Consider the following 19,441-nt stretch of genomic DNA (forward strand, 5'->3'; position numbering starts at 1 on the left):
ATTTATTTGCACTGCGGAATCATTTACATAGCTCTCTTTTTTTTTTTGGAGATATGCTTCCAAACACTCCTTTGAGAAATCAGGAACACAGTTTACCGGATGGAATAACTGAGTTGCGGCACAAACCAAAAAACAGGATGCGAAAATGCACAGGTGGTGGCTTTGAACAGGCCTGTTCCCTCAGAAGGTCCCCTAAATCATTCTGGCTTTTTCTCGCTCGGTGATCTGTCTCTGCACATCTGTTTCGGCGTCTCTCCAAGCCGTCCTCCATGACACCACATCTCCCTTTTTCCAGCTTTTCTGGAAAAAGCCCCATTCTGAAAATGAACCCTAAGGGGGAAGCGTGTAGTTGTACGTACACCAGCACGCCTTAAGCAGTGCTGTGGCCGTCCGTTCCACCCGCTCAGAGTGCCAGAAACCTCGGCCCCTCTGTGTGCGCTGATAAAGGGTCAGCCTGGCACAGCGACACCGGCCAGCTCCTACGCCTCCGTCCGAGGGAACACACTCAGGCCAGCCTCGGAACTGAACGTTCATTGTGCCTCGGTTTCTTAGCCACTTATAAATCAAGTCCCACACTGGCCGTAAATTACAAAAATCTTTTAACGGCCCCCTGGCATCTTGAAGGCTTAACGAGGAGCGAGGGTAGAGGGGAATAAAACCAGCGAAATATTAAAAGTATTAAGTATTACAAGGGCAAATTTGCAGGTTTTAAATCTCCTCAGATCTCGCCAGCCACTCTGGCTTATTATCCAGCGTTAACAGTTAAAACTATCGTTTGACTTACCATTGTTCAGTGTTGGAAGTACCAGGGATTTGGGGGGATTTTCTTTTACAGCAGAAGAAAGCCTAGGGACGGAGTTGGGTACAGAACGCGATAATGTGTCTCCAGGCCTTAAAGAAAACGTGCTGTTAGTTACCGAGGCTAATACGCTGTTGTCAGTAGTTTTGTTCTGCTTGTTCCTGCACACAGAATGGTACATCGTACAAGCATTTTGACACATGTTTGTAAGCGTTCCCTGCCCCTTATACAAGGGGGCATGACACACCCTGGACCAGAGGGTTGGAGTGAGAGTGACATCATCTAGAATCTATAATTGTTCTGATGAGCCATAGTGTTCAGGGACAATAAAAATGAATTGCTACAACAGCGTCAAAAGTGAGACTTCAATTTCTCAAAGGATCAGAGAGTGGAGCTCTTCTTACAGGGTAAACACCTCATAAATAAGAGGTGGATTGGCATCTTGGTTGTGTTGGGAAAATTGTTTGGTGTTCAACAGCTGCAATAACCAAATGAAGGTGGCAGCAACTCCAGTCCCCCATCACCCTCCAGTGAGGTGGCGGATGGTGGCCCTGACGGTGTGGGCTGATTCTCCCCTCAGGTTCCCTGTTCCAACGGCTCCTTGCTCTACGTCTGGTGCACCCTCCTCACCATCGAACCCGACTCTCACATGCAGCAGAGGGTGGTAAGTATGCATGGGACATTCCCGCCCACACTGCCTAAAAAACATCACTTAAATGTTTAGACAAAGCTTCTGTGGCCTGTTCATCCTGCAGGAAAGTGTGGCGCAACTTTCCAATGAGGGGAAGAGTGTTTTTTTTTTCTCATAAGGGCTTGTAGTTTTTGGTTGCAGTTCCACAACACACTTGTGATTCACACCCAAATGATCACGATAAATCTCTCCCACCAAAATTGAATAATGGTTGAAGTGTGTCACTGATTTCCACTGCATACAACACATGCATATGGAAGCATTGTATTGGCCCTCCCCCGTCTGCAGAAAGTGGGCTGGAGGAGAATGAAATTGGTCTGTTTTCCATGTGGTAAGCCTGCTCAGACAGCGCTGTGAGATTGCAGTGATTGTGGTGGGGAGTTAGAACAGAGCGATCAGTTTTGGCTGTCCCAGCGGATAGACATTAGAGGGCCAGAGGGGCTTCTCCACTGTCGCCCCGCACTGCACTGAGCTCCCTGTGGGCCTCGGGTCCCATACATACTGTCGGCACAGACCCAGAGCGTGCCTGTCTCTCAGCAAAACCGCTGGGATATCAGCGCTGGCCATCAGCGAGACATCACATCAACTTACTCTGAAGTCTGGAGAATTATAGTGCACATGTTCCGAAGAGTTCTTCTGTGTGTGTGTGTGTATACATGCAGGACCTGCCCTGGTGGCCACATGTTTGCATGTGTGTTGTGTGTAAGTTGGACCTGCTCTGATGGTTGTGTGTGTGTGTGTGTGTGTGTGTGTGCGTGCGTTGCACCCTGATGGCCGTGTGTGTGTGCGTTCCTGCCCAGGTGGTGTTCAGCCCCCTGTTCCTCATGCGGAGCCACTTGCCTGATCCCGTCATCATCCACATTGAGAAGAGGAGCCTGGGCCTGCGAGAAAGCCAGATGATCCCAGGACAGGGCCATGAGGAACCCCTGCTGAACGTGGAGTCTGACCTCACCCACCACCTCACCTTCCAGGCCAGGTGCGGGCCTCACTGCTCCGCTCCACACGTGACAGCCTGCCACATCTCACCCCCCCTCGACCCCCCGTGAGACAGCGGGACTTAAACCAGCGAATTCGTGTGTGTTCTGGGAAACCAGCGTACTGGCAGGCAGTTGCTTTCCCACAGCATGCATCCCAAAGTGTCAGGCTCAGACGTAATTGCGCCCCACACAGATAAAACTGTAACAAACTGCAGGTTTGGCTTTGGGCTGTTTCCTCTGTCCCAAAGAGAACGTGCCGCGGCACTTCATCACCGTGCGGGTATTTGATGACCTGCCACGGCGAAACTTTGCCATGAGCCCCCAGGCACGCCACACCACCTCGTCAACACATTTCTCTCCTCTTCTCAGACAAACAAAAGCATAAAACAAACCATCTCGTTCCCGCTTCACGTATCCAACGCGATTTCTCCGCTGTCCACTGTGCGTTCATAAAGCACCCTTCACCCCAAACCTCTCCCTCACCCCCAGATCCCCGCACCAGACATGTTTCAGATGTATACTGGTCACCAGTTTGATTTTCCTTCCTGCAATTAGAAATAGTTGTGGCCTTTATTGAGGGGGGAGGAAGCCGGGGCTGCGGTTCCTGCGAGCAGACAGACAGACAAGCTAACCCAATCTGTTGTGTCTTTGCTCCCATATCTTTTCACTGTGCGGAAACCACATATGAGGCCGACAAGAATCAGAAGCCTGAACGGGTCCCCGCTGGGTCTCCAAATAGATGAAATGCTTCCCATCATTGCATTTATGTTATTTTTTTATTCCAAGGCCCATAGCTCCGTTTCTGTTTATAGCACAATGGGCTCTATTAATTTGCGTGCCGATGGCCCGTGGGGGCGGGGCATTCCTCTGAAGCTGACCCAGTGCTGGGATGTCCTCTGCGACTGGGGGAAGCCACACCAAAACGACGGTCCGGGCCGAGACATTCCAGCTTCATCGTGGTCACTGCTGGGTTCACTCCTGGGCCTTCACCTGCCATGAAAGGAACATTGGCCCTGGCTCCTGCCGTGCCACGGTTTTGAGATGCTCTCAATCTGAAATGTGGCTCATTTGCAGGCGTTCAGCCATGCTTGGTTGCTTTTAAATGTTATACCAGCTGGCACTCACAACCAGTCCTGTAAATGTGTATTTCATAGCCAGTCATCTGAATTTGTCTTTATGAATAAGAGTGAACTCTTCAGTGCTGTGATTGTGCTGTCATTCTGAACCCATTCCAACCTGGTCATATCCAGTCATCTAAATTTGTCTTTACAAATAAGTTTTCTTTTCAGTGCTGTGATTGTGGCTGTTAGCTCTGCTGTGCCTCTGAACCCTCTCAGATGTGGCCATATCCAGTCATGTAAAAATCTTCCCTTTTTTTGAGTTTCTTTCTCAGCTGTGTGCCCGGCCATGGTGTGATGCTGGATGTAGTCTGTGATTTACCTGAATGGAGAGACCTGTCCTCTTGTCGTCCTTGTCCTGCTCAGGGTGAGTGTGTGGATTCTGGGCAGTGTGAGGAACAAACGTTTTGTGATGTCATTTGGGGCAGGGAGGAAGACGACCCCTCGCAATGCGCCGTGCCCATCTCCACTGGCCTCATCAAGCAGATTGTCAACAAGACTGTGGGCGGGGACAGCCAGGGGCACATCCTGTCTGACTTCTATGGGGAGAAGAGCTCCACCCAGCCCCCGTGGCCCTACGTCAGCAAAGACTCCGACAGGTACATGCCTCTCTTGTCCTCTACCCTCTGTTCGTCCACTCAAGTCTCACTCTGGCTCACACTGACCAATCACAGAACGGCAGAGTCCAGGCCTGGCTGTTCCTGTTGAAAAGAAAGCTGGAACTTGCTTTGATCTCTGGCTTTTCCCATAAAAGCAATCGCAAGAACTGACTGGTTAATGGATATTCAGTCGTTTTCCAACTGGTGCATGTGTTTATCATTGATGTCCTTTTATGATGAGAATAAACTCTGTGTAGGTCTTTTGTTGGCCACTAGGGGACAACCACCACGGCGTTCATTGACTGCATATTGAGCTTGGAGCTGGCGTCAGGCCTTACAACCCTGTCCAGCACAGTAGACCAGAAGGACAGGCAAGCAGGCGGAAAATGCAATAAAACATTCCTGTCTTGAAACTTGATTTGAAAAATGCTGTAAGGTGCTTCCAAAGGGCCTCTGCCAGCGGACTCATCCTTGCTGACTATCAGTTCATCAGAAGCCTACCGCTATGCGCGTGGTTTCCTCAGGGCCGGTGGGCCATCCCCCGTGCCTCTCGGCCCCCGCCCCATGGGCCGTGTCGTCAGATGAGTGGAGCGAGCGGGTCATTGAGTCCACCGCCTCTCAGCTCCGGAGGAGCGGAGCGGGGATGTGGGCCTGCTTTGTGCGATGGGCTCCGTGTTGAACTTGGCGTGGAGATCCCCCCGGTCTTGAACAGGAAACAAACAGCGGTGTCATCGCGGGTATTAGCATCTGCTGATCAGCTGCTCCTCCGGCCGCGGCGCTCGAGGAAGCATGGAAACCGAGGGAGGAAAACAAGCAGGGAAACAAGGGGGAAACTCAGCAACGCGCTGCCCAAAAGGAGGGCTCCCCATCGGTCCGTTCAGTCATGTAGTTTCCATGTGAGAAGCTGTGGCTGCTTCCCTTCACCTTTGTCAGACATTCTCCTGGACTGAGGGAGATCTGCCTTTACAATCTGCTCCAGTTTGGTCCTGCTCAGTTGCCCAGTTAGAGGACCGCCAATTTAAGGTCACATAACCGCAGTTTGCTCAGTCCCTAGATTGTTGTCTGGCAGCTTGCTGGCTGATGGTCAGCTCAGATCAAACTATTCAAGATACTGCGTTTCATCATTTCACTGCCTGTTTCGGTCAAAAACTGAGAGGTTTTGTTGTCATTGCTCTCCTCACAATATGCTGTCATTACATTAGAAGTTTTTCTTTTCGTGAATGAAACTGATCAAACACCCACTGCGTTCTGTAGTAGGACCTTAGCAGGCAGCAAAAAGGCGAGCTTCTTTCATAAAGAAAACGGTCTCTTTGTTCACTCTTCACATTGTAAAACTCTGACATGCGAAGCATCGCAGAGATATCCCTCAAAAGATTAGAGCAGATCCCTGCTGCGGCCTTCCCCAAGACCCGAGACTTAAAACTGTCAGTCTCCCTCAGCCCCTCCGCTGTCACTCCTTTTCTCACACTGTGATGGGGGGCCTAACATTCATTTAAGGCTTAGCCCAGCTGTTTGCTGTCATCTATGTGTGTGTGTGTTTATATGTGTGCCTGTGTGTGTATGTGCGCACACAGATGTGTGCATGTCACACTGGGAGACTGGGAACAGTCCTTTTGTCTAAAAAAAAATCACATCTTGATAACACACACTCGCACACATACACACATATGCTTTCGCAGGCATTGTTACAAAGAGATCTCAGCCCAGGCATGTTAGCCATATGAGTTTCTGCGGTTCTGTAGCTCTGCTCCTCTGGTGTACCGTCCCCCCGGAGTTGGTATCTGGTGGTTTGGTATTGAATTACTCTGTCATTCATTTTTCTCTCTCCCCTGTGATCCAGACTTTATAACAAAGCACAAGGCCAAGGCACATTTCCCATGGATGTGACAGTCCGCTCAGAGCCAAGAAAACCGCTGCTGCTAGCAAAACGCAGCGCTGCACAAGCACTAGCACCGGTTTCAGCCTTTAAATGCCAGCCGGGAATCGTATGAAGGGCAGTTAATTAGTATGTTTTCCCTTGCAGATAACGTTTGTGCCGCGCATGTTGATTTGAGGTTAAACTTTTATACCGTAACCACCCCATCGACTTCCTGCATTTCGGGGGCACGGGAAGTGGCAGTGGTGAATGTTATTTTTGCTCCCTCCACTTGGCGCGGGCATGAGAGAAACACCTCCATAATCATTAAGCAAACAGCTTGTAGCGGTCTGGGAGTAGCGGTTACCGAAGGAGACTGCGGCTGTCAGATTCCACACTCAGGGCCGTCGGAGCAGCTCTGGGAGAACTGACAGAAGCCGCCAGGCTGATTTCTTTGAAACACCTTGTGTGAGTGTAGTAATATGATTTATGTGTTTTGCACATTCTCGTCCGCACCTCAAGGCCCTTCACCGAACCGCGCCGCCATATAATCGAGGAGAACGTTGCATGTGTGTTCTTTGGACCCGTTTTCACACTTGGAGTCATTAGATGCAAGAAGAATTTGGCAGCCTACTAAAGCTGGCGTTTAAGTGCCGGAGCCACTGGACTCCCTTTAAAGAACTGCGCTGAGTCAGAGGCCTTTATATTTCTGTTACTATCTGCTGTTCCACAACAGCACGATAACTAAAGATATGATGGGGTGATGCTGGCTGCTCATGTTTGTGTATGTGTGTGTATTGAGTATTTTGAGTGTGTGTGTGTGTGTGTTTGTGTGTAAGTGTGGATGTATGTGTGTGTGTGTGTGTATTTGTGTGTACACTGTATAAATTGTGTGCTGTCCGTTGCAGGCCGGGCTCAGAGACACTCACTCAGTGGGACAGCCCCATGCAGGTGAAGCTGTCTGCATGGAAACCAGGCCTCAACACGCTGCTGATCGAGCTCCTGCCCTGGGCCCTGCTGGCCAACCACTCCCATTGGGACCTGTGGCTGTTTGAGGGCGAGAGGATCGTGCTGCAGGTCCCTGCTGGGAAGGTCATCGTGCCACCAAACTTCAAGGTGAGCTTGCCCAAACCATCCCATACACCCCCCACCCTGCCCAGCAGAGCTCCAGGGGCAGGGCCCTCTGCCATCATGCACGGCTTCAGACCAGCAGCTGGCTTTTGGAAGTATCTGCTCCAAACTGAAAACTGTCGCATCTAAAAATCCCCCCTAACAGCCACATGAAACAGAACATAAAGACCCGACTCTCTCCCTGCCCGGCTCTGTTTTGCTTTGTTTTATGAAGCAATGTATTTTTACCGTGTTAGTGTGCACAGAGCGCCTCTTACTCTAAGTGTACATATTCAACATCAGAACATGGGAATGTCTGCTGCCGATGCGCCGTGAGAATAACATCTCCTGTCAGGGAGCCGGGCAGGCAGCCCGTAGTGAACACACCAGCGGGCAGGCTGGGCCCTCTCTCCTGTTTAAAGGGTGTTTCACTTAGAGCCTGGATCAGCGGTGCACCAGTGAGAAACGCAGTGTATGAAAGGGCAAGAGCAAGACACGCTTCAGCTAAAGGAAACCAAACAACAGCCGTAAACGTGTAATAGCCTGTGAAACAGAAACAAATACAGCATTGTTTCCATAGCGCCGGCGATTTATTAGGTAACGCCAGAGAGGAATTGGCAGTCGCGGTGTGGAACGTGCGTCTCTGTTTTAGCAACTCTGTTTATCTTGTGGAGCGGACAGTCAGGGATGATTTCTGTGTGGCCGGGACACGCTCGGACACGCTCTCCTCCCCTCCTTGCTTCTACCAAGCTTGAGGGGGGACCTCGTCTGAGAGTCTGTCGCTCCCATATGCAGTATCATGCCGTGAGGTCCCCACAGCACCCCCCCCTCAAGGCTGTCACTTGTCACATGCTTCAGTACAGAACACCTCTTTGTGGTAATGCTGGTCTCCAGTGCCATCACTGGGAGGTGACGTCACACTGCTGTGCTCGTTCAACACCTGACACCGAAAGGCCGGTGTGCCACGGGGCTGGCCAGGGTGCAGCTGGAACTCTGAGTGTTTTGGGTAGAAGTCCACAGGGTTTCATACGCTCTGATTCCCCCCGCAGGAGGCGTTCCAGATCGGCATCTACTGGGCCACCACCAACACGGTGCACAAGTCCACCGCCCTAAAGCTGGTGCACGACCTCACATCCCCGCGCTGGAAGGAGGGCGCAGGCGGGGATGTGCTCACCCTGGATGAGGAGGGCTTCGTGGAGGCCGAGATCACGCTGGGAGCCGCCCCCAGCCACCAGAAGGTGGGTTATCGCCAGGTGTTGCCAGCGAGGTGGAAGCACCCCTAAATGTGTACTGTGTCAGCTGTACGTGCCAGCCTGTCCGTGCCCGTGTCCTGCAGCTGATCTGTCTGCGCCCCACAGCTGTGCCAGTTCTGCGTGTCGTCGTCGGTGAGACACGGCATCCAGATCCTGCAAATTGAGGACAGGACCGTCCTGGTGAACAACACGCCCCACTGCGTCTACTACAGACCCCTGCTGTGTGACCACGCCCTGGGATCTGCAGACCAGGTACTGACCCTGCGACAGCAGCCCAGCACACACCCCTCACAAAAGGATCAACTCGGGTCATAGCAGGAAGTTTCACACCACGAGGACGTGTCCTCAGAAAGGCTCATCGCGCGGGGAACGGGCTTCTCAGCCCAGTCTTTTTCCATCAGATCATGTTGCTCCTCCATTCCTGCCTCAGCTATTTTAATCCTGTGGCAGCAGCTCTCTGGAGGACATGAGACAAACAGAGAGAAATTGGATTCAGGTTCTGCTCGTCATCTGGTCCATGTCCCCATGAAAGCGCCGTGAGGTCATTTAACGAGTCTCGGCATTCTTTTAAGAAGGATGGCACAGTTTGCCAGTTGCCACTAATTATTTCAAAAGAGAAAGGGAAAAAAACGACAACAAAAACAAGAGGAGCTTAAGAACAACACAAGCCGCAAACGACTCCAGGAATGCTTTTCTTGTAGGTTTCATCATGCGTGGTGACCAAAGTACCGCCTGCGCTCTGGCTGCTAAACCCAGCGCAGCGTGGTACCTCTGCTACCAATTTAGCACGAATCTCAGTGAGCAGAGGGGAGATTAGGGCACAGTGTGCCAATGCAGTGTGTGGCAATGATGTCTGTCTCTCTCCTCTCTCCCTCCTCTTCTCTCCTTCTCTCATTCTGTAGCCTTATGACCCCCCTGACACGACGGTCTTTGCCCTGCCGCCGGGGGGCACCCAGGCAGCCCCCCAGCCCGTGTCCGTGCCCTGCTGGGACCTGCTGAGAGAGGGCACCCCGGCCGAGGCGGAGGCCCCGCTCCCCCTCAGGCATATGCTCTTCAGCTCCGCCCCAGGGGCGGAGTCCGGTGGCGGGGCCTGGAGCCTGCCGGCCCCCATCCGGCCTGACTTCCCCCGGCAGAGTGTGGCTGTGCCCACAGGGCCCTGCCCCCACACTGGCCTGCTCACCAGGTAGGTGGGATCGCCCCAAGGCCAGAGACCCTAGGGGTTTGGTACTGTAAAGACGGAGCTTTGAAGCCCAAAGGAACAGGCTCATCCTTTCTGCCATCTCTCTCTCTCTCTCTCTCCCCCTCTCCCCCCCTCTCTCTCGCTTGGAGACAGCAGGGGGGTGGGGGGGGTGAGGGAGGGCCAGGCGCTGAGAAGTGTGAGGGCACCCTGCTCACCAACGACTGTTTGGACAGCTTTGGGGTTCCAATAAAAACATCAGCCGTAATTGGACCCATGAGCGCAGAAGTGATTTTTAACAGCGTCAGTTTTTTTCAGACGCTCATACTTTGTTCAGCTGCATTACGATCTCCGTGCCGATCCCAGCAACTGGGTTTAATAACCGCGCCGCCCCGGGCGACGCCATGGGAGACGCCAAGGGAGACGGATGGAGGGGGGAGGGGCGGGTGGGTGGCAGCGGGGGGATGACGCATCTCCTGTGTTGCAGGCCGTTGGTGCTGACCTACCAAGAGCACATGGGTGTCACCTACGTCACGCTGAACGAGGACCCCTGCCCCCGCATGCTCATCCACAACAAGTGCCCCATCCCGCTCCTGCTGAAGGAGAACCACAGAGGTAAGGAGGCGCAGGGAGGTCACCCTCCTCCTGGGTCCCACTCAAACCCCACCCCTCACAGCTCATTTGGGACGGACTATGTTTGGTCCAAACCGGGCACCTCCTGTTCTGTTCCACTCCATCACCCTCCTAATGTCTCATGTTCTCATTATATACTGCTGTTTATAGTCACACGCTGTCCAGATGCCTTTTGCTACACATAGTAAAATGATCCAGGTTATCTGAGGGCGCAGCTTTCAGGCTGACACTGTGGACCTTTGCGCAAACTGGCCGCAGCCTGATGACTGAGGCCCAGCAGGACTTGTCCGGGTCATTGCTGTGTGCTTTGAAAGAACTGGAGCCTGACCCAAGTCACTTCCTCAAACATCATTTGGAACAGAATGCTCTTCAGGAGAGATCCTGGGGAGTTCTTCAAACTGTACAACCTGTTCCCCTGAGCAGCAGGTAGTATGTAGTGGTTAAACAGCAGGGCTCGTAACCCAAAGGTCACTGGTTCAAGTGGCAGGTGGACCACTGCATTTGCACCCTAGGGGAAGCTGTGTAACCGGTAAATATGCAGCTGTATAAACGGACAGCGTGTAGACGGCTATGAGCCTATGTGAGTGGGTCCGGATAAGAGCGTCCGCTGAGCGACTGTGATCTGATGTAATGCTCCCCTGCTCCGCCCGCTCACCTGGGCCTCGCACAGGAAGTGAGGGAAAGCTCAGACGTGATGTAACGCAGGGCTCACCCCTTCCTGTCAGCGTGGCCAGGAATGCGCAGAGAGCAGCACCTGCAGGGACCGGCCGTAAATCCGAATATGAGTGCAGGGGGATGTCCCCGGCTCCTGTTCCGCTTCCCAAATGCACGGCCCAGCTGAACAGGAGCTCAGCCACACGTCCGCGCTGGAAGCTGCACCCCTTTCCTGTGAACCCCCTCCGCATGCTCATCTGAGTGACGGGCAGGCTCACAGAGGGAGGAGGCCCAGATGTCTGCTGTTTCAGAGACCAGGTTTCTGTCAGGACTTTAAATCACTGGAGGTCTCTGACTGAAAGGAGTGTGTAATTCACTGAGATTTCCCACCTGTGTTGAAATGCTATAAGAGGAACATCTCCAGCAGTGCATCTCAGCAAAATAAATATTACGAGCAATAAAGTTTTAGGTTTTCCACAGAACTATGATCTGAGAAATCCAGTTTACATAGAGGTCCTCTAAGACCAGGGCATAAAAAACATTGTTCTGACAAGGTTTGGTTAAATTAAGTCAAGGCTCAGTCTGGGAGCTTCCTGTGTCTAAGACTTGTGCATAACACTGCCTGTGTGTGTTTTCGTGTGTGTGTGTGTGTGTGTGTGTGTGTGTGTGTGTGTGTGTGTGTGTGTGTGTGTGTATATACATGCATACATGTATGCATGTGTATGTCTCCTCAGACACCCCCAGAACGCAGGTGTACTGTCGGCCGGTCCCTGCCACCTCCTCCCTGCACCACGAGCTGTACCACCATTTCTCCAGCTTTCCTGACTGCCGGCAGAGAGAGGCCCTGCCCACGCTGCTGCTGAGGGCCACGCCCCCTGTGCAGTGCTCTGAGGAGTGGACCGACCCCATCGACATCAACTGCCCCGGCACTCAGGTCCCTTTCACTCTCATTCACAACACTATACCACTTTCCACCACAAGAGGGTGGAAAAAACTCCTGGCAGATGCTTCTGAGATTTCAATTTAGATTTTAGTCCAGATAAGAAAGTACTTTGGTAGAGCATATGTATATGTATATATAGTATAAGTCATCTCTGGACTGTCCCGTACGGTGTGCTCAGTGGGGTGGGCTGGTTGTTAGGGCTTGGCTGTGTCTGGGAGGCTGCAGGTTCATGTGAGGGCATTTGTCTCGGATTTCGGGGTGGTCAGAGTCAGGTTGAGGGGTCAGGGCTGTTTTGACGGGCCAGGTTAGCACTCAGTGGGAACTTCCTCTTCATCTCAAATTAAACTGCCAGCATTCGTGTCCAATTTGGCAAAGTCTGCCACCAGCATTTTCACTCAGACACAGGAACGGGTAGACTAAACGATCCAGCGCTGTGAGAAAACTGTATGTGTCTGCCTGTCTGTGAGAATGTATGGTTGTCTGTCTCTGGGTTTGTTTGTCTATCTGCTTGTCTGTGGGTGTTGGAGTATATCTGTTTGTATGTGTATGTTTCTGATGGAGCGTGTGAATGTGTGTGTTACTCACGGCATGTGTATGTATCCATGCAGGTGGTGTTCCTCCCAGGGTTTGGCTGTCTGTATGTTGACGTCCTGCACCACAGTGGTACAATAACACTCACACTGGCACCAGAAGGCAGAGCTGACTCTGTCATCAGCCAGCACCACAGGTACCCCATACCCCTTCCTCACCCATCATACCCCATACTATACACCCCATACTCCACACTGTCTCCTAAACTCCACCCTCACACCTCATACCACACAGTATACACCCTACACCCCACACTGTACGCCCAAACCCCACCCTCACACTTTATACCCCACACTGTACACCCCATACCCCTTCCTCACCCATCATACCCCATACTATACACCCCATACTCCACACTGTCTCCTAAACTCCACCCTCACACCTCATACCACACAGTATACACCCTACACCCCACACTGTACGCCCAAACCCCACCCTCACACTTTATACCCCACACTGTACACCCCATACCCCTTCCTCACAGCACATATGTATTTACAAGAACTTAGAATAATAGAACTTACTGGTCACTGCAGATATGTCCTGGTTGAATTACTGGCTTTGGACCAATGTGCATGTTATTTTGCTTTCCACCACAGGAGGGTAGTATTACCTCCTTTTGTATGACTTGTATTTCATTTCAGTTCATATAGTAAGTAAAGTAAAATTTATTTAGGATGTAAAGATACAAATAAGACAACTAAGGACATTAGAAAAAGAAATGATCCTGTGACTGCTGCAGTTTAACTACTTGTCAAGTAATATTTGCAAGATTGTCACCTGACCAGGCTGCAGTTGTAGAGAATTCATTCACAAATGCGCGCAGTGACACGTGTGTCCCTCACAGGACGTCCAGCCAGGCGCTGGCCTTCAGAGTGCTGCTGAGCGAGGCCAGCGTGGCGCTGCGTGATGACATCACCAGCGCGACAGGCTCGGTGGAGCTGCTGAGGCTCACACTGTCCAAGCTGCTGCTGAACCTGGCGCCCGCGGAGCCGGCGGCGTCCCAGGCGGGGCTGCCCGAGCCCTGCGGCGTGGAGCTGCAGCTGCACTGCGCCAGCCTGCAGGTGGACAACCAGCTGTACAACCGCGCCAGCTTCCACTTCCCCGTGCTGCTGTGCCAGGAGCAGAGGGCGGAGCCGGCCCCCTGGAGCTGCGAGGCCAACCCCACCCTGTCCCTGCAGGCGCTGGAGGACTACAAGAGCGGCTGCTTCCTGTCGCTGGGCCTCACGCTGTCGGGCGACGGCCGCCACCGCCTGGATGAGCTCACCTTCCAGCTGAAACCCGCGCGCCTCTACCTGGAGGACACCTTCGTCTACTACATCAAGACGCTGTTCTACACCTACATCCCGGACACGGCGCTGGGCGGGGCGGGCGGCGGGCGGAGCGGGCAGGCGCTGCCGGAGCCCGTGCGGCAGTCGGTGCGGGCGCTGGTGTCCCCGCTGCAGCTGCAGAGGCTGTGCATCCAGCCCGTCAGCCTGCTGGTCAGCATCCACGCCTCGCTCAAGCTCTACATCGCCTCCGACCACACGCCCCTGTCCTTCTCCCTGTTCGAGAGGGGCCCGCTCTGCACCACCGCGCGCCAGCTGGTGCACGCACTCGCCATGCACTACGCCGCCGGAGCACTCTTCAGGGCCGGTGAGTCCCTCACACATGCGACCGTACAGACATGAACACACTCGCATATGTTTATACATATATACATACATATGTACACACATAGGTGTACATACGTACACTCTTACACAAACACATACACATAAATATGAGCGAACACACACACTCAAGTACATACACATGCTTTCACACACTCAGAATTACACACTCCTAAACATGTATACAAACAGTCTATGTGTGTACACACTTGCACAAGGAAGCCACGTATATGTAAACACATATAGACACTACACAGGCACACAAACACACGTGATCATACTGAATCCATGCACACCTACACTCATAGAAATATACAGACAAACACACTTTTACGTGTGCAGGTACACACTTTGCGCGGAAAAAATAACACTTTAAATTGAAGGTGAACTATCTGCGCCCATTAGCAAGTGATCTCATACATTTCATCACAGTGATAACAAAGCTTAGAGTCTAAAATACAAAGAGTATACAATAAGGATGGTGATATCTGAGGTTATCAGGGAGGGGTTGCAGATTCTCATAGCTGTAGAAATACTCTCTTATTGGAATCTGTATTGCTTGCATACCAGTGCACATATGGAAACATTTAACCCAGTAATTTCCACCTCAGAAATCACCATAATGGCTGGCTGGATCCTGCTCGCTCTTGTTAGAGCCCATGCCTCTTGTAATGTTTTATCACATCTCCACCTTCTTACACACGCAAAGGGACAGAGCTTTGTGCGTCCTGGGGCGGAACTGGCCTTGTTGGACGGCTGTCATAAAGACTGGGGCCAATAAACATCACCTCCTGAAAGGGATTTACAGTGGACAAACTATGAAGGAAGTCGTCAGCAAGCCTGTCAGACCATAACTATGAGAGGAGCTCGTCATGTATCTGAGCTTTCACAGGGAAGAATGATCTGCTTGGGCCCAGATGAAAATGACTGTGTGAGTGTAATGCACTTCACAGTATATAAATATTGATGAGCTGCATGTCTACAGAGAATATGTAGAAAATGAGAGAGGTGTGACATTAGAGCACTGTAAATCCAACACTCTCCCCTCGTATGACTTCATACAGAAGCAGGCCCATATGCTATAGCAGCAAATCTCAAACATCGGCCTCTAATTTCAGTCTGTTAACTCCAGATGAGTCATAAACGTCAGTAATTACTGTGTTCTTGTGGGAACACCATCAGCGTTCCCTCGCTTGGCAGATTTATCATGCTGTGGACAGTGTTAGGCAGTGAGAAACCTGTGGGTCTGCTTTGAGACTTGGGTGCCGATTGCCTTTGTGCGGAAATGAGGCTTTATTACCCTGTGTTCAGTGTGCAGTGCTTTCTAGTGTGTGACTGTGTTCAGTAAGCAACACTGCATTTGGTGAGTGACTGTGCCACTCCATCTTCAGTGACTGTGCGGCTCTGTGTTTCCTGTGCCTCTGCAGGTTGGGTGGTGGGCTCCCTGGAGATCCTGGGCAGCCCTGCCAGCCTGGTGCGCAGCATTGGGAACGGCATCGCCGACTTCTTCCGCCTGCCTTATGAGGGCCTGACCCGGGGGCCCGGGGCCTTCGTCAGCGGGGTGTCCCGGGGGACCACCTCTTTCGTCAAGCACATCTCCAAAGGTAACGGCCAGCGCCTGCTTTTCACTGTCCTCTTTACCTGCGGCCTCTGACCTCAGAGTGACCACACCAGAGGCTGTGCCTGCACCACCAGCAGAGTCACCGCATCCCCACTCTGTCCCCCTGCAGGCACCCTGACCTCCATCACCAACCTGGCCACCAGCCTGGCGCGGAACATGGACCGGCTGTCCCTGGACGAGGAGCACTACACCCGGCAGGAGGAGTGGAGACGCCAGCTGCCCGAGAGCCTGGGGGACGGCCTGAGACAGGGGCTGTCCCGCCTCGGCATCAGCCTGCTGGGTCAGTACCGCACACCCATATATACATATATATATATACACACACACTTTCACATATACACATACTCCAACACACATGCTTATGTCATATATATACCTACACACTCACACATACACATACACATACACTGATAGTGGAGAATAGTAGTAGTAGTGTAATAGTAAGTATGCAGTAATAGAGTGTGAGTGTGTATGATCACTGAGTGTTCTGAGATCAGTGTGTGTGTGCAGTATGGGTCTGTGTGTGATATCACTCAGTGTGCTGAGGGTGTTCTCCTACAGGGGCCATTGCTGGCATTGTGGACCAGCCCATGCAGAATTTCCAGAGGACGTGGGAGATGCAGGGGTCTGCCGGCAGCAAGGCCAAGGGCGTCATCTCCGGAGTTGGGAAAGGCATCGTGGGAGTCTTCACTAAGCCTATAGGGGGAGCTGCTGAGCTGGTTTCTCAGACTGGATATGGTGAGTCATCTCTGTGTGTGATCCGGTGGAGATACTTGGCAATATCACTGATTCCAGGCCAGGTGGAGCTGGTGTGTCTATATGTAGTCATGCAGTGAAAACATGAGTTATTGTGGGGAAAAAAAGACTCCTAGAATTGTCACAAGGGGTTGTTAAGTTTTTCCAAGATGGCCATCATATATCCTCAAAAATTTGAGGGCTGTTGTTAACTGTTAATGCTGTTTTTTTGTGTCCACCATCTCTGCTTGCCATCTGCCAAGCATCAAACAGATGTTTACACTGTTAACAATATGTAGGTCATTTCATCAGCGGGACCCTGGAGATTTCAGCAGATATAATAACCAGTGCCTGTGATATATGGGGGTAACAGAACTGAATAACGCTTCAAAGCAGAATAAATCAGTCATTGCGCAGAAATCTCCCTTTGGTTTCTCTTGGCCTGGACTCGGAGTGTTTATTAGCTGTGCGTTTTGTTGTTGGGCTGTTGACGAAGCTGCTGAAAGGGGTTGTGACGTACGAGGGCCGGGGCTCTGGAGGTGGTTTTCCTTTTCGCGGGGGGGGGGTTCCTGCGTGCGACGCGCTAACAGGTCAGTACCGCAGTACATAAATTGCAAATGAAGTGCACAGCCACGTGTATGAGAGCGATGGCTCCCTGGGGACTGGGAGTTCTCCCACAGCGCTTCACATGGCTGGCCCCTCTCTGCCCATGGTGCTACCCTGAAACACACATGCCCCTCACACTCTGTATGTTCCAAGGTCGTGACATCACCACCAGAGCTGTGTGTGTGAGCTTTATGAACGGTTTTAAATGAATGACATCATCAACACGTTCCACTGCCAGGAGGAGCTGGAAGAAGCGAAACGCACACAGTGTGATTGCCCTCCTCTGTGTCCCGGTGTTAGCATTAGCGCTGTTACCTTCCGAGGGGAATGGACTGGTGGCCACAGGGATTGAAGTTCAAAATATGGTGAATCCACTTGATCTACAAGTACGATTTAGGTTCAGATTCTGTTGGAACCTGTTGTATGACCAGCAGGATACAGGCTCACTTTCTTTTGAATCCTGTTCTGTACTGCTTGTGCTTGTGAGTTCTGGAATGCTGTGTACTGCGTGAGACCATGTGGGGTGAGTAAGGATCCTGATCTGTGTCTCTGCAGGTATCCTGCATGGGGCGGGGCTGTGGCAGCTACCCAGGCAGCTCTACCTGCCCATAGAGGAGAAGTCGGCCCATGCGCCCAACAGCCACGTCAAATACGTGTGGTAAGAGCCACCCTGACACCACACGCACATGCACACACACACACACGCACGCACACGGGCAGCCGCACATGGTGGCCAGCCCTGCAATCTCAGAGCTGCGGGAAGAGTGTTTTATAAGCGGCCTGTGATAGGCTGCAGTGGGTGAGCTCTCATGGCTTCACAGTGATTCTGTCCAGAGATGTTTCCGTCACGCAGAGTGGGGGGGGGTGGCATTAAGAGGAATCACGTCCAGCTGAGCGGGGTCAGGAGGGGGGAGGAGGTCCCCTCCCTGGAGCAGGAGCGTGAGGGAGGGAGGGAGCGCTGTGTGATGGAATAACAACAGGGCAGGAAGCGGAGGCAGCAGCGTGAGGAAAGGCAGACCCACGGCGGGTAAACAGACCCGGCCCTCCCTCTGAGGGCTCTCACCGCAGGTAGCGCCGGTCCGGGTCGGCCCGAAACATTGAGCAGAACACACCGGGGCGGCACACAAGGGCCGCGCTCACATCTGCTCACTAACTGCCTCTGCAGGCCTGGATGGGAGGAATGTCATACTCGTGGATGCAGGGTTGTGCAACCTGAGCTGAGTATGTGCGTGTATGAGAGAGAGGCCCATGAGCATGGGCAGTGGCTGACCCTGCGTGCGCGTGTGTGTGTGTGTGTGTGTGTGTGAGAGAGAGAGCCCCATGTGCGTGAGCAGCGGCTGACCCTGCGTGTGTGTGTGTGTGTGTGTGTGTGTGTGTGCGCGTGTGTGTGTGCGCGTGTGCGTGCGCGTGTGTGTGTGAGAGAGAGAGAGAGAGAGAGAGAGAGAGAGAGAGAGCCCCATGTGCGCGAGCAGCGCCTGACCCTGCGTATGTGCGTGCGCGTGTGTGTGCGTGTGCGTGTGTGTGTGTGTGAGAGAGAGAGAGAGAGAGAGAGAGAGAGAGAGAGAGAGAGAGCCCCATGTGCGCGAGCAGCGCCTGACCCTGCGTGTGTGTGTGTCCCTCCTGCAGGAAGATGCTGCAGTCCCTGGGCCGGCCGGAGGTGCACATGGCGCTGGAGGTGACGATCGTGAGCGGCTCGGGCCAGGAGCACGCGGGCTGCCTGCTGCTGACGGGGGAGGTGCTGTTCGTGGTGAGCCTGAGCGAGGACACGCAGCAGCAGGCCTTCCCCATCACTGAGGTGGAGTGCCAGCAGGAGCCCGGCCAGCAGGGCCTGCTCACCCTCACCCTGCGCCAGCAGAGGGTCACCAGCGACACCGAGGTATGAGCGCCAGGGGCCCGGTCCTGGGGACACCCCGGGCCACATGCATTATTCACCTGTAGGAATGTGTTTGTGTGTGTATCCATGTTCAAAATGAACATTACTGAACAGTATTTGATTCTGCTTCTATGAGCAATCTATACGTGTTTACTATAGGTGCGCAAATTTAGGGAAACAACCCAAGATTCAAAAGTAAGCCCTGTGGTAAGGGAATAAAATTTCCCTCAAAGAAATACGGTAATCACAGGTGAAGTGTCCCAAGTGGAGAGGGGGAACAGCAAACCAGTAAACATTTCAGTCAAACGACATCCATCAGAGCTGTTCAAATTCATCTTGTTCAAATTGTTAAGTGCTGAAACCCTAAATGATGAATCTGCTGGCAGACACCACTGGAGATAAAGCACTGCATAAAGCCACATACACACGCACACTCCCTTAATAATGGAGCGCACTATCAGTGTGCTAAAACACTGCTGGATGTTTGGGCTCAGCAGGGAGCACAGTCTAGTAAACAGCAGAGATGATGTACTAGATGATGTTGGTCCGCAGCT

The 19,441-nt window shown here is 52.5% G+C and overlaps 1 protein-coding gene across 3 annotated transcripts in view; it reads left to right on the top strand.

Annotated features, from left to right (window-relative positions):
• The window catches only part of LOC118784006 (vacuolar protein sorting-associated protein 13B-like), a 281,109-nt gene that overhangs the window by 260,277 nt on the left and 1,391 nt on the right, over nt 1–19,441 (top strand). For all 3 annotated transcript variants that reach the window (XM_036537972.1, XM_036537973.1, XM_036537971.1), the window contains exons 45-60: nt 1,380–1,463; nt 2,291–2,466; nt 4,014–4,184; nt 6,948–7,155; nt 8,199–8,387; nt 8,508–8,654; nt 9,305–9,585; nt 10,067–10,194; nt 11,601–11,800; nt 12,418–12,536; nt 13,248–14,035; nt 15,480–15,656; nt 15,783–15,953; nt 16,235–16,411; nt 17,570–17,672; nt 18,641–18,890. In XM_036537972.1, the coding sequence (XP_036393865.1) occupies nt 1,380–1,463; nt 2,291–2,466; nt 4,014–4,184; nt 6,948–7,155; nt 8,199–8,387; nt 8,508–8,654; nt 9,305–9,585; nt 10,067–10,194; nt 11,601–11,800; nt 12,418–12,536; nt 13,248–14,035; nt 15,480–15,656; nt 15,783–15,953; nt 16,235–16,411; nt 17,570–17,672; nt 18,641–18,890 (3,369 nt within the window). The remainder of the gene's footprint in view (nt 1–1,379; nt 1,464–2,290; nt 2,467–4,013; nt 4,185–6,947; nt 7,156–8,198; nt 8,388–8,507; nt 8,655–9,304; nt 9,586–10,066; nt 10,195–11,600; nt 11,801–12,417; nt 12,537–13,247; nt 14,036–15,479; nt 15,657–15,782; nt 15,954–16,234; nt 16,412–17,569; nt 17,673–18,640; nt 18,891–19,441) is intronic.

This window comes from Megalops cyprinoides, chromosome 10, assembly GCF_013368585.1.
Source record: "Megalops cyprinoides isolate fMegCyp1 chromosome 10, fMegCyp1.pri, whole genome shotgun sequence".
Taxonomy (NCBI): Eukaryota; Metazoa; Chordata; class Actinopteri; order Elopiformes; family Megalopidae; genus Megalops; species Megalops cyprinoides.